General features: G+C 31.7%; 1 protein-coding gene across 20 annotated transcripts in view; it reads right to left on the reverse strand.

The window, feature by feature from the left end:
* LOC128855325 (calcium-activated potassium channel slowpoke) overlaps positions 1–14,456 on the reverse strand; it is a 307,274-nt gene that overhangs the window by 145,555 nt on the left and 147,263 nt on the right. For 3 of the 20 annotated variants that reach the window (XM_054090145.1, XM_054090144.1, XM_054090142.1), the window contains exon 9: positions 3,565–3,656. The exons of the other annotated variants lie outside the window; for them this stretch is intronic. In XM_054090145.1, the coding sequence (XP_053946120.1) occupies positions 3,565–3,656 (92 nt within the window). The remainder of the gene's footprint in view (positions 1–3,564; positions 3,657–14,456) is intronic. 20 annotated transcript variants of the gene reach the window in all.

The following is a 14,456-nucleotide window of genomic DNA, read 5'->3' on the forward strand; positions in this document are numbered from 1 at the left end:
AATCTGACCAAAAGTGGTGCAATTTTGAAGTCGCTACCACTTATCAATTTTTTAAAACTTATGAGGCTTCTTCCTGTGCCTCTAACACATTTTCTCCATACAAGGCAGTAAGCAATAAGATTTAATTGAGAAAATGCGCACGACTGTCATTTAAGTTTATAATGATTAAACTGCTAACAGTAGATATTAGAAATGAACCAAATAAAATATAAAATTGAGAGGACTATAAAACTGCATAGCTAAAAAAAAAAAATTATAAAAATTTTAAAAATCTGAAATTCTAAAGTTTTGTAGTTTTGATAAATTAATATTGATTTTTCATGTTTACTTGAAGGCTTCAGACTCTCGTTTATATTTTTTTTGTTATAGCAATTATTCTATATTAAATATTATAATGATTAAAAAATCCTTGAAAATATTGTAAAAACAATTTGCTGTACGTTTTTGACACCCACGGCATTAAGAACAAAACAAAATCAAATTAACTGAAACCAATAAAAATTAAATGAGTTGCGTGTCACTGTGGTGTAATTTTAATTAATACTCATTTAATTAGTTAATAGGGTTTTTAAGCAGGATTGGGCTAGGAGGGTTAATGTTTAATAGAAATTCTGATAATTTTTTTTTTAATTATAGTGATTCAAAATTTTTTGAATTCGTAAATATGTATATTTTTTTTAACTAACTGTTACTTTCTAATTGTTTTCTAACTTTATTTTAATTTGAAAAAAAAAAATTGGTTGTTCAAATTGTATTCACTAATCAACCAGTTGGTAATATAAAAAAAAGTGATCTTAGTAATTCAAAAATTGTTTGAACTCGTAAAAGTATTTTTTTTATATAAACAGTGTTTTTTCCAATTTTATTAATATGAAAAAAATGCTGTTGCAACTGGAACATTTTTTTGTATTCATAAAAATATTTTGTTCTTTTAGTAATTGTTTTTTTAGTTTTTTTGAATCTATTTTAATTTGAATAAATTTTTTTTCTTCAAATTGTGATCACGAATCGACCAGTTATTATTTAATATAAAAGCTTTTAGGAATTCAAAAATTTTTGAATTCATAAAAATATTTTTTTTCTAATTTTTTTTTTAATTATTTTAATTTGAATAAATTTTGTTTTTTCAAATTGTGTTCACTAATTGACCAGTTATTAAGGGGGTAGTATGGTTAATTCGGTGTAAAACAAGCATATTTTTCGAAATTTTTTTTGTCGACACAGTTCATTTATTCAAAATTTTAAAATTACTTCATTATAAAGTCATATTTAAAGAATATTGTGTGAAATTTTCATTGATTTTTATGAAGAAATGAGTTGGTGGCAGCGAATCTTCGCGGACGTCTCATAAAAAAGTTTTATTGCGGTGTCCCTCAGAACTCATTACTGGATCAACTAAAATCAAAAAACCAAATTGATTTCATCAGCTAATAAAATTTCGCAGGTAACAACGTCGAATTTTTTTTTTTAAATTTTTTAAAGCGCTTTAAAGTCAAAACACCGATTTTTCATAAAAAAAACTTGAAAACTTTGTTGTTTTAAAATATGACAAAATTTAAAAAAAAAAAAAACTCGACGTCATTACCTCGTGAATAAAGTAAAGAAACAAAAAAAAACAAATTTGAAAAGAATCGGTGCAGTAGATATGAATCTACAGTGGACACCGACCGTAAAAAAGGCAAGTGTGAGAAAAACGCGTTTAAAGATTAGGTAGCTATTTTCGGCAGCGTGAAATCCGGTTGGAGAGGTAGATACTTAATCCTTTGTGTCTTTGTCAATTTTATTCTAATGCACTTCAAACTTTCACACAATAATCTTAAGATGTTATAGAATAATTTAAAAAAAAAAAAAAAAAAAATGAAAAAAAAAAAAAATACCATACTACCCCCTTAATATAAAAAAATGCTTTTAGTAATTCAAAAATTTTTTGAATTCATGAAAACTTTTTTCTTTTTATTTTTAACTTTATTTTAATTTTTTGAATTCATAAAAATATCAAAATATTCATAAAAATATCAAAATTTTTCGAATTCATAAAAATATTTTTTTTTTTAACTTTTTAATTCAAAAATTTTTGAATGCATAAAAATATTTTTTTTTATCTATTTTGGTTATGTTTAACTTTTTTTTAATTTTTTAATTTTGTCTTTTCAAATTCACTATTAACCGTTTAATAATTAATATGAAAATAATATATATTTTTTTTAATTTTGCTTATTTAGTTATAGATTTGTATAAAATTTTGAAATTTTGATTTCCATCTGTTTTGCTGCCTGGAAATAATCATTTTTTACATTTCATTTTCTATTTAATTAATTTTTTTTGTTTGTTTGTACTTTCTAATTTTCTATTTAACCTTTATTACGTTGCTTTTGAAGCGTTAATTGTTTTCTAATTGTGTAGCTCAGTTAGTTTCAATTCTTTGATATGTAAATGATTTTATTTTTGTTTTTGTTGTTTTTTTTTTTTTTGTTTGGGGTGATATGTATATGTGTGGACTAAGTCGGCTAGCGCCAGCGTATTTAGTGGCATTTTTCTATTTTATTTTTTTTTGTCACGTATTTGCTTGCGCAGTAGTCGCTATGGTGCTGGGCGGGTGCGTGGCTAGTAGGGCTGCGTGCGGGGAGTGTGCAGTTTTTTTGTTTTTACAACGACGCCAATTTGATTCTAAATTTCAGCTTGTTGTTGGTGTTCGCTGTGTGCGCATGCAAATGTAATGGTGGGTGATTCAGGGAGCTTAGGTCGGACGCATTTGCGTGGGTGGACGTTGGAGTTGTGTTTTTGGAGTTTAGTAATTTGAATTTTCTGCTTTTATTTTTGTTGTCTGATTGTTAGAGTGGGCTAATTTGATAATGGGTTTCTTTAATTAGTGGTTTAGAATTTTTTGAATGTTTTCAAATGTTTGATTGATTGTTTTTTGTGGGTTTTTGCATTGCAGTAAAAATCAAAATAAAATTTCATACACTTTTTTGTTTGAAGCAAACAAAAAAGAAATTGCAGTTTCAAATATTTATTTATTGTACAATAAAATAGTTTTGCTTTAAATGCGTTTTTGCATAATTTTTTGTTTTTGTTTTGGTGAAATAAATTATTTTGAGTAGCAACAATTTTATTTGATAATATGGATGAGCCGCAAAGGAAAATGAAAATACACTGAAAGTAAAGTAACTGAGTTTTAGTAGCTTAGTATACCTTTCATATATGTAACTATTTTTTTTTTATTGTTTTTTGTTTTCAAGTAAATTTATTTGCCAGTACGTTTTTGATTTTACTGAAATTTGGTAATTTTTCTTTTCAATGAATTTATTTTTCCTATGTTTTGCAGAAATTTCATTTTGATTTGGTGTTTATTTGCTAAAAGTTCTTTTGTATAATTAAAAACAAAAACAAAAAAACTATAAAAAAATTAAATAAACTTTTTTTATGATTGTATGCTTATCAATATTTTCTATAATTAAAAAATGAATTAAAATTAATTTTGTCGCTAGTTATATTTTGTATTTAATTTATCATTTTCCGTATAAACGACTTATAACTTAAAGATTTTTGGTTAAATTTTCTCACCTTCGACCCCTCTCATTTTTTAACGTGCCCCCATATTTGGCTCTTGTTCCAATCAAGTCTATTATCTCAGGTATACAACTTGCAAAAATCGCCTGTGTTCAGTGTGAGAAATGAATTGATAGTGAAGAGTTTGAATAAAAATTTTTTTTCATAAATTTTTGGGTTTTTGTTTTTTTGGTTTAGTTATTTTTTTATTTTGTTAACGCTGGACGCTGAAAACGAAAATTTATTTGTTTATGCGTTATTTTTTTAATAATTTGAATTTTTTTTACATATTCGTTTTTTTTTTGTTTTTGTTTTTATAAATATTTGGAATCCAGTACTACTGGCAGCGCTCTAAGTCCCTGGCTAAATCAATCAATGTTCCATTCAATTAGGACGCGAAATTATGCAATGTGCAGAGAAATCCATACCAAATGTTTTTTTTTATTTGTATTAAAATGTGTAAAAAAAATATAAAAAACTAAATTCGTTATTTTGAAACAAAACAGTTTTGAAGCTTAAACTAATTTTCAGCGATTCATACATTACCATTGAAGTATTTTGAATTGGGGTTTTGTTCTCACGCTGCGTAAAGCCTATCGGAGGTTGTTAAATTTCATCCATAAAAACTTGTTTTCTTTAATTTCTTATACCAGCTGTTTCTTCTTGGTATGCTGCTGAGAGAAATATAAGAACTACAGCACAATGGCGGACTTCGCAGGCCCAAAAGGGGACATACCGTCTCATCGGATATAGGAGGCGTTTAGTGGATTAAAGTCCCAAGAAAGAGAAGATTTTACATGCAGATATGGGGGTACTGTCTCGTTGGTGCTCACAAAACGAACACTCAATATAGATGAGAAATATTGTTGTAATATAAAAATGCATCTGAGTGTCATCACTGGCAGAAATCAATTGACCGCCACTGCATCATCGCGCTCTGCTAAATACACAGAATAATTTGAGGGGAGTGCTCACAAGTGGCATTTGCTGGTATTGACTCAGATAAGTACGAAGCTCTCAGGAATTTGCGCTGCTTCTTCTTGATCGCCACGACAGGCGCGGTGATACAATAAAAGGAATATAATTGAAGCAACCCTTTGTGCTCTTTCTAATGCTTCACGGCGCTTAACTTGATTGCTGTTAGTGATTTGTTAGTGCTGCAGCTTTACTTATTCCACCATTTAATTTGGGCTCTCTTTTTTGCTTAACCTATGTAGATACTCATTAGATGCTACGTGAAGAGCCAAGTGGTTCTACATCATCACTTGGTTTGTATATACATATAGTATGATGCTGTAAAGAGTCCCCAATTGATCCGTGGCCCTGTATAGTGGCTACTATTTGGAGTGTTATATTTGTAGAAATTTCTGCTGCATCAAATCACTGCAAGAAACCGAGAAACAACAAAGAAAAATACTAGACTTGAGAGTAATTTGGTATCACACAGCTTTGGAATTGTGTTTACTGACTGACAGCACGAAGACAGTAAAGGCTACTGATTTATTTACACCAGCTGCTAACTATGGTTCCTGTTAAAGCAATGACCTACAATGCACTATTTTAGTTTTGCTTTACACATAGACTTACAGAGAAATGAGAGCACCACAGAGTTAACTATTTACAGAGCAGACAACATTTCTACTGGAACTCGTAAAATGTTTGCCCAACAGCATGTTAAAATGTTGATACTCCCCCTGCAAGAGCAATGTGAATAATTAATTTATGGTATTAAAGAAAATTTCAATTTGTTTTCTTTCTTTAATGTTACAGTTTGAAGAAACAATTTTATGGTAGTTTTCACAACTTTTTGTTAAAATTAAGCAAGTTGAATGAAACTTTTCGGCGCTTCTGAACTATATTAAATCCAAACGAATTGCCTTCTCTTTGGCACTTTAAAAGCATTTGCTGCCGTTTTTGGCAAACACTTTTTGATTAGTGTTCAGTTTTATTCTTTTATTTTAAATTAAAATGGAATAAAATTCAATGGATTTGTTCAAGGAGCATTCATAAAAGGTGGTTGCACTGCCAACAACAATGTTTTGTAGATTTGATTGTCAAAGCAAAGTATTGGCAAAGTAGAAAACAAAGAATGGATTCGCCGAGTTTCATTTTGTGCTGACAGCCACATGGACACGGCGAAAGAAAAACAAGAAGAAAAAAAAAACAAATATCCTGATTTACCGATACTACCTTTAATAGATTCTCTTTGGATCTGTTTCATTTTAAACAGCTGATTTCGACGTTATTCCTTATTTTGCGCTGCGGTTCATTAGAAATTAGAAAATGAAATCGAAAAATTGCTCTACTTGTGTCCTAATGTTGACATTAGAAGAAGTTGAGAAAATGATCCTAAGTCTAGTGTGGCAGTGCTTGATATTCAATGGAGTGCCTTGATATTCAATGAAAAGATCAAGTGGAGAAGGACTTGGCTTCACTTGGCGTGTCGAACTGGCGTCGGTTAGCACGAGAAAGAAACGACTGGCGCGCTTTGTTAAATTCGGCCAAAGTCGCGTAAGCCGTTATCAGTTAAGAAGAGAGCTTCGCGCAACAGCTAAAAATTATTAAACAAAATTTCTCTAAAATGACTGAAACTGAATGTTTCATATTTCTCAACATTTAATAAATCGCCCGAAGGTTTGATAGAAAAAAATGCACTTAAGGAAATATATTTAGGTCAGCACGAAAAGTAATTTTTTTGCATTCCTTCGTTGCAATTGGTACTTATCCAATTTAGCACTAAATTATCGGTGAGTTGATCCTGCTATCAATTGTTGATTCTTGAGAAAATATTTTGAATATGAAATCTTTTGTAATAAATATAGAATTGTACAGATTTTTGGTAAGAGTAGTTGAAGTGTTCCGCTAATAAAAAAGAAAAGTTATAAAAATAAAAATAATCGCAATGTAAATGTTCGAAGTTAAACTGAACTCAAGAACTGAATCAGAAGTAGTGGTCAGAAGTAGTATGGAAGTATTTATAATTGAGTATGCGTATCCAACAGTTTTCAGAATACAAGTTAAAAAATGGTCATAATTTAGTAAATTGTTTTTTATATTTTACGCTAATTGCTAAAAATTTTGCTCAAGAGGCGTTGATTTCTTGGGGAATGTGTTTGTTTTTTTTGTTTTTTAGGTGGAGCTACCGAAAAAATTATTACCATTAAATGCCTTTATATAGACTACAACTATATATACATATACACAAAAAGATATATGCCTATTTAATTGCGTATAAATTTATAAAGTACGTATTTACAACGGCATATGATGAAAAAATCTCTTAATTATAAATGCATCAAAAATATTATAAACAAAAAATAAAGGCCTACATGAAATCAACTACATATTAACATTTTCGTTAATGGCGCGTTGCTAAAAGTCTAACAATTTTTGAACTCTACTCAGTTTTTAAATAGCTTTGAAAATGTGTATTTTCTTACGCTGAGGTTTTGGGACACAACAATTATGTTTACCTTGTTTTTTATTCTACACGTAATAAATGAATAGCGATTTCAAAAAATACTAGAAAAAGAGAAAAATACTTGTTGAGGATTTTTAATTTGTCATAATTATGGCTACACCTATCAATAAACTCAATAAGTTGTTTTGGTAGGCAGCTAAAATGTGCAACTTTAGTATGACCCAAAAACTGGATTGCTCATAAAAATTGTATTTTCCGAAAAGCGTTAAATTTTTAAACTAGAATTGTAGAAACCAACGACTACCCTAACGAATTTGTGATAATTTGTGAAATGTGAAAGATTCAACTAATACTGGGTGCACTAAATGTGAGTATGTGCAGTTGGCATTGATGGTTGTTGTTGGTAATGACCTACATATACACACATAAACTGTGAAAAATCTGTGGATATGTAGTAGGTATGTAAGTTATCTAGTTGATGAATACAGTTGGTACAGCAGGAATTTCGCAGGAGTCTCAGGATTTAATTGGATATTTTAGGGTTACAATTGATGAGGGGAGAATTGAAATTTCTGAAAGCTCTGCATGTTCTGTAAAGCTAAATATTTTATATTATTTGTTTTTTAGTTTAACGAAAGACAGTGACAAAATTTTAATAGTTAATTATTCATTATTGCTTTTATTTGTATTATAGTGTAAGCTTTTTCTGTTAAGCACGTTTTTGTTTTTCGCCTGACTTTTTCTATGCGTGGCTGCGGCATTTAGTACGAACCAGAACGAACGAACGAACGAATGAACGAACGGTGCAAGCAATAAAATTTAACTCATTAAAAATATTTGAAATAATTTTTACACAATTTTTTGTTTTCTTTTTAATTTTTTTATTTTATATGAAAATATATTCAATAAATAATTGCTATATATGTAAGTATATTTCAACGGTGTAATACGACTGCGTTAAGTAATAGAATGCAAAGCTACAGCATCATCAAACTATAAAAACTTGTGAAAATTTACTTATACGCAAGGAATTGTGATAGTGGACGTATTTAATGAAAAAAACGAGACTTTACTTCAAACATTTTTTTAAATAAATTTGAATTATGTATGTTAGTAAAAAATTGAAAGACAATAAGTTAAGCTAATTAAAATTTGCGCTGAATAACACTAAAATCCTCTGCTTGACAAGGCGAAAGTAAATTCAAAACAAAACAAACGAAAGAAGGCAGAAACTGAATTCTTTAAAAGAAAAAAAAATATGTATAAATATAGGCGTATGCTATTAATGAAAGTATAAATATTAGCATATTAACATGAATAAATAAAAAATAAACACAAAAGTAATAATTGCAGCAATTTCTTTTAAGCTAAAATAGACTTTTGATTTCTTTCTTTCTCGCTGCGTTCTCTTGCAAGATTTGTAGATTTTAGTTCAGATTTGCAAATTTTTTGTGTCAGTTATTAAATATGTGTTAGTAGTTCATATGGCAAAGAGTTTAAGTGGAACCATTTTTTAAGAACATAATTATTTCTGCTAAATTAAAGAGTGTCGGCGAAACAGTAGCAACGCAGAAAATTTTCCGATGTACGTTTGGGGGACAATTAAAATGAAAAAAATAAATCGTTGTTGTTGTTGCTGCTGCAATTATGGTTGTTGTTGTGGTGGTGGTGATGGTGGTTGTTGTTGTTTATACAGCTGTTGTTGTTGCTGCTGATGTATTTGTTGTATTTATTGTTGTTCTTACAGCTGTTGTTGTTGTTGAATTTGTTGTTGATGATACTACTACTACTACAGCCGTTGTTTTTGTTGTTGTTGGCGCAGCTTGTGTTGTTGTTGTTGTTGTAGCAGTTCATCACGCCCTGGTAGTACGCCGTAGTCACCGGTTGTCACCGGTAGCCACAAGAAACGTGCAGCTTCGACGGTTGGGTCCAAAGGAAGAGGGGTGTTAGGTGAGTGGGTTCAAGGGAACATGTCGATAAGTGGTTAGTATCGTGCGCTGTGCATTCATATGCCAGATATATGTTCAGTATGTCAGGGTCGATTCTCCATAGGTATCAGTTTAAACTGCTACAATATTCTGAGCGTAATTGTGCCAAAGTAACCGGACAGTTGAAACTCTTCGTACGGGATCGGGAGTTTAGGAAGGTGGTAAGAGCATCGTCGTTTAATGCCTGCCGTTTAATATCTGTCTATAGTAAAGTGTCTGGTCCAGTTGTTGTGGGTGTGTTCGCTTCCGGATCTCGTCAGTGTAGTTGAAGAGACGCCTCCTGACCCGCCTCGGAGGTGGTTCAGTACCCCGTAAGTGACTGTTGTGATGGTTACTGCAGTAGCCACTAATCAGGAGTTACTTATCTCTTCAATAGGAAGAAATAGAATAGAAACCCCGTTGTTGCAAGGGAGACGTCAGGAAGCATCCCGTGGCTGTCCTAATGGCAGTACTTTGACAAGCCGGAAGCTTAATCCACTGCGAATCACTACCAATCGGGCGACCAAACGGGCGCAACGTAATCCAGAACTGATTATTATTATTATTATTTCTTCTGGCTTTAGAGAGGAACAAAGGAAAAAATAAACAAAGATATTTTTCAGAACTGATGCAGACCAGCAATTTTTGATTTTTATGGAAAAATATTCGCGTATATTCCGAAATCGATTGCGTTTATTCTATGTGGGCAAAGAAAATTTCTACACCGCTGCAAAGCTTTTTTAAACGTAGTTTTTAAAACTAACAACGGAGTGGCAAAAATGGCATAATTTGCTACTGCTTTTGGTAACTCAATTCTTCATCAAATAGAATAACCAACAAATTCATTATTGGCTTCATTTATTTTTTTTTTTGGCACAGTCAGTCTACATATAAAAATGTATCATCAAAATGTTTCTTTTTTTGTGGAATAAATATATAAAGTAAATACTTCTCCACAGTATTTTATCTCATTTTAACTGTTGTTAATTTTGCATTTATTGGACTATACTACCTTTTATTTTTAATGTAAGTAAAAACCGTTGACTCAATTTTTTGGCAGCCACTCATAGAACTTCTTCCGAAACGAATGCAGCAGTCGATTTTTTTTAAACAATCATTTAATGGTATAATAATAAAAAATATATAATCCAAAAAAAATTGTGTCCTTAGAAGTCCTCATTTTTAATTCTGATGATCAAATTACACAAAGTGTTTATTTACACGAAAAAAAAAAGATTAGTATGAGTAAGCGGCCGTAGTAGCCGATTATGTTTAGTGTGCCTTGCCAGGAGTAACTCCTGCCAAATATTGAATAAAAATAAGAGAAGTGCACAAATGTAACAAAATTAGGGACCCAAAAGAGGCATTATGTCGAAGTTACAAATTGAAAACCTTGCCCGAATACTGAAGTTTCACGGAAAAGTTGCTTCATAACAGTTAGTAGATGATATACTTCTGCTCAAATATGACGGTATGCTCAATAAAACGGTCCGCGGATGACATATGGCAAAAATAAATTTTTTGTTTTTTGGTAGGACTGTTATAAGCTTACACGGTAAATTTCAGCGTGATATGTCACATAGTTTGTTTTCTGTGCTACTGTAAACAAGTCAAGCCCGAGTGTGTTTTTCGAATTTAACGATGGAAATTCAAGTTGAACAAAGAATTTGTTTGAAATTTTGTTATTCCAACAAAATTTCGGCTTCAGACGTCTTAAAAATCTTGCAGACAACCTATGGGGACTCTGCTCTATCGCGTGCACGTGTTTTCCAGTGGTACAAATCGTTCAAAGAGGGCCGTCAAAGAGCACGTCAAAGTCGTTCAAAAATACAGGTCATGATGACAGTTTTTTTTGGATTTTCGTGGTGTGATGCATTATGAATTCCTTCCACCTGGCCAAACTGTTAATAAGGAATATTATTTAGACGTTTTAAAGCGTTTGCGCGAGAACATTCGTCTTAAAAGGAAGGAATTGTGGGACAACAAGTCATGGTTCTTGCATCACGATAATGCACCAGCTCACACATCACGTCTTGCTCGCGATTATTTGAACAAAATAATGTTAATATCGTTCCGCAAGCACCGTATTCGCCTGATATGGCTCCATTGACTTTTTCCTGTTTCCCAAGCTCAAGTTGCCGCTCCGTGGAAAACATTTTGAGACAATTGAAGTCATAAAAGAGAATTCGAAGAAGGAACTGAAATCCATACCGAAATCAGCCTTCCAGAAATGCTATGATGATTGGCATCCTATGTGTATCGCCTCCAATGGTGATTACTTTGAAGGAGATAAAATAAAAATTGAACAATAATTAACCGTTTGTGTTTTATTAAATCAGTCTCGTTCATATTTGAGCAGAAGATTTTTTGTCGATTAGACTATTTCATAACGTTTATTTTTTGGTGGAAAGCATGATCAAGAAGAAGTCAAAAATACAAATCGGATGAATTCAAAGTCTTTTAAAGACTGGTTGCCGAGTTCCAACTTCTATGCAAATTAACATTATTAATTATTATTATTCAACTTTATAGCGGATAAAATAGCATTCAATAAATAATTGAACCATTCTCATTTTATAGATAAGACAAGTCCGGTGTACTCTTAGCACAGAAGTGGTATTCCTCTATACAATTATATTAATTAAATAGGTTTGGCGAAAAAATGGTGCGAAAACCTTGTAAGCCTTGGGCCAAATTTTTGCGAAAAAAAATTATTTTTGAAATGCCATTCGAGATTGAAAGATCCTTTACCAAATACGGCACCTGAACTATTTGGTGTGACATTAAAGAACGAAGGAGTCACGAACGAAACTGGAAATTTATGCACAATGAAAAATCTATATCTGTATGTATGTATAAAATTTTTGTTTATGTAATATAAACTATAAAATATATAAACCTCTGTTATCTTCCATCAAATATTTTGTGCTACTGGGTAACTCGTGGCAATAAAGCAAGCCTTAAATTACAACTGAAATGGCATAAGCAATTATTCATTGGCAAACTATTTAAACAAATAAAAAATAACTAATAAACAATAAAAGCTAAGAAATTAAAATAAAGAATAAAAAGAACACCGATATAGAAAGAAAATTATAATTTATGGCAAATTTTAATAGCGAATTGTGCTTAGGTTGCAGTAAGTCCTTCGTTTCGGTATTGGTGTTAGAGCGTTTAACATAACAACAGTATTATTTAGTAGTCACAACGTAAAAGCCCCACGTGTTCCTGTAGTTGATATTGAGCCAGTCACAGTAAACATATCTTTAGTGTCAATGTGTGCGTGCTAAATGTTATGACAACAGTTTAATATGCATCCAGCTCTGCTGCAGGTTGTGTTCATTTTATATAGAAATAAACTCATAATTTAAAATTTTTTTCATTGCTAAAAATAATTCACAAAATTCTTTTCCTGTGCACCGAATTAGTTAATGGATAGATATTTGCTGATATTTAGATTAGATTAGAAATGGTTGAAGCAGATTGTTTAGTAAACTAAAAGTAAGCAATCGTCAGCATTGATAAACAAGAAACGACGGCACGCCTGGAGACTAACAGCAATCATAACTGGCTTTTGGTCTGTCAGAGAACTAGCAGCCAAAATGGCCATCCCTCACAACACATACTGTTACAGTTGCAAACAACCGGAGAAAAAGGAAACAGTCTTCCAATGCCCTGCCCTATGGAAGGACAGAGTGTTAACTCTGGCCTAATAGGTTGTTTGAGAGTCTCGAACAACTGTCTGGCTTAGATGTCAACAACCTATAACTTATTAATAAGGTTCCTGAACCGCACAGACTGGATATACCCTATTATCAAAAAGTACCGGGAATGTTTAATTGACTGTTTTCTTCGATTACCAAGGTGCACCATGAGTACCTTCCATTGGGCCAGACAGTCAATAAAGAATATTATTTATCCGTATTGAAGCGTTTGGGAGATACTGTACGTCGCAAACGCCGGAAATGTGGGCAAACATTTCTTGGCTTTTGCATGATGGTAACGCGCCATCGCGCCGTGCCCAAATTGTGCTGGATTATTTGACTAAACACCAAATAAGCACCGTATTCACCAGATATGGCCCCGTGCGACTAGTTTTTGTTTCCCAAGTTGAAGTTACCACTTTGTGAAAGTAGATTTCAGTTGATAAAGGAGATCAAAGAGAATGCGACGAAGGAGCTGAAGGCCATCCCTTCGTCGGCCTACCAGGGGTGCATAGAGAACATGGTTAAACGTTGGCACATGTGTGTTGCTTCAGACGGGTCATATTTTGAAGGAGATAAAATAAAATAAATTTGCCTCAAATTTAACTCAGTTTTGTTTTATTTAAACATTCCCGTTACTTTCAGATCATAGGGTACATAGTCATGCTGTAAATAACTGGTAAACAAGTTGGTAATGAGGATGTGGCAACAAAATGTTGCGGAAGCGCTAGTTCGATTTTGGACGAATCATCATTTAAACCAACCAACCCAACCAAAAGTAAGAATTTGAATTTGAGAGATCCGCCAATATTAGTAAATTCAACAAATTCAAAATACGAGGTGTGTTCAAAAAACAAGGCGAATTTTTAAATACCGCGGGCTACGTACATTCGACTTTGGATTATTATTATTTCTTCTGTTGGTACACTCGTCTCGAAGATATGTTCAAGGTTTTAGCAATATTTAGCATTTTTATTTTGTTATTTTGTTTGTGAGAGGCATAAATAAGAAAAGTGTTTTGTATAAAAAAATAAAATCATGCAAAGCGAAAAGGAAATGACGCATACTAAAGGGTGCAACTGGGGGATTGCCATGTTTTATTTTTTCAGGTATTTAGATATTTCATGTCGACTAATAATCGCATTGGGTGTTTGTGTGATTGTAAAATGTAGATAAATATGCGAAAATGAACGGCAAATCAAACTGATGTTAGTTTATAAAAAACATTTCAAATAGAGTAACATAAATAGCTGCGTGTAATCAACATCATTTGAGAGCAACGAGCAAATATCGCGGGAAATGAAAATCACTCGGCGTTCGCTAAGCGATTATGGATGTGACAGAGTGAGTGCGTGTATTTTGCTTTCATACTATTATTTATAGCTGTGAGAGCGCAAGGAAGCAAAAGCCAGCCTTAATTAAAACGTGCGCTGCCAAAAAAAAAAACGGAGCGAGTTTTGAAAAATTGAAAAATGTAAAAGAAAAAAAAGACGGCAGGAAAGTAAAAAGTTTAAATTAATTAATTAAATCAAAGTAAACGGATATTTTGTTTTATGTGAAAGTTTTGGGAACAGTAGAAGGTTCAGTTTTCATAATTTTTCTTATTTTTTTTTTAATTTTAAGCTTTGCAAAATATATTTTTATGCATGTGAAATTGAAAACAAAATATTCGTGAAGCTTTTTACAAACCAAAACAAAAAATCCATTTGCTTTACAGAAGCATTCGAGTTGAAGTGTTTTTTTATGTATTTTTTTTTGTTTTTTAACCAATTTTTAGGTACAAATGCATGTAAATTTACACATTTAAAAAACCAA

Source organism: Anastrepha ludens, chromosome 2 (genome assembly GCF_028408465.1).
Source record: "Anastrepha ludens isolate Willacy chromosome 2, idAnaLude1.1, whole genome shotgun sequence".
NCBI lineage: Eukaryota > Metazoa > Arthropoda > Insecta > Diptera > Tephritidae > Anastrepha > Anastrepha ludens.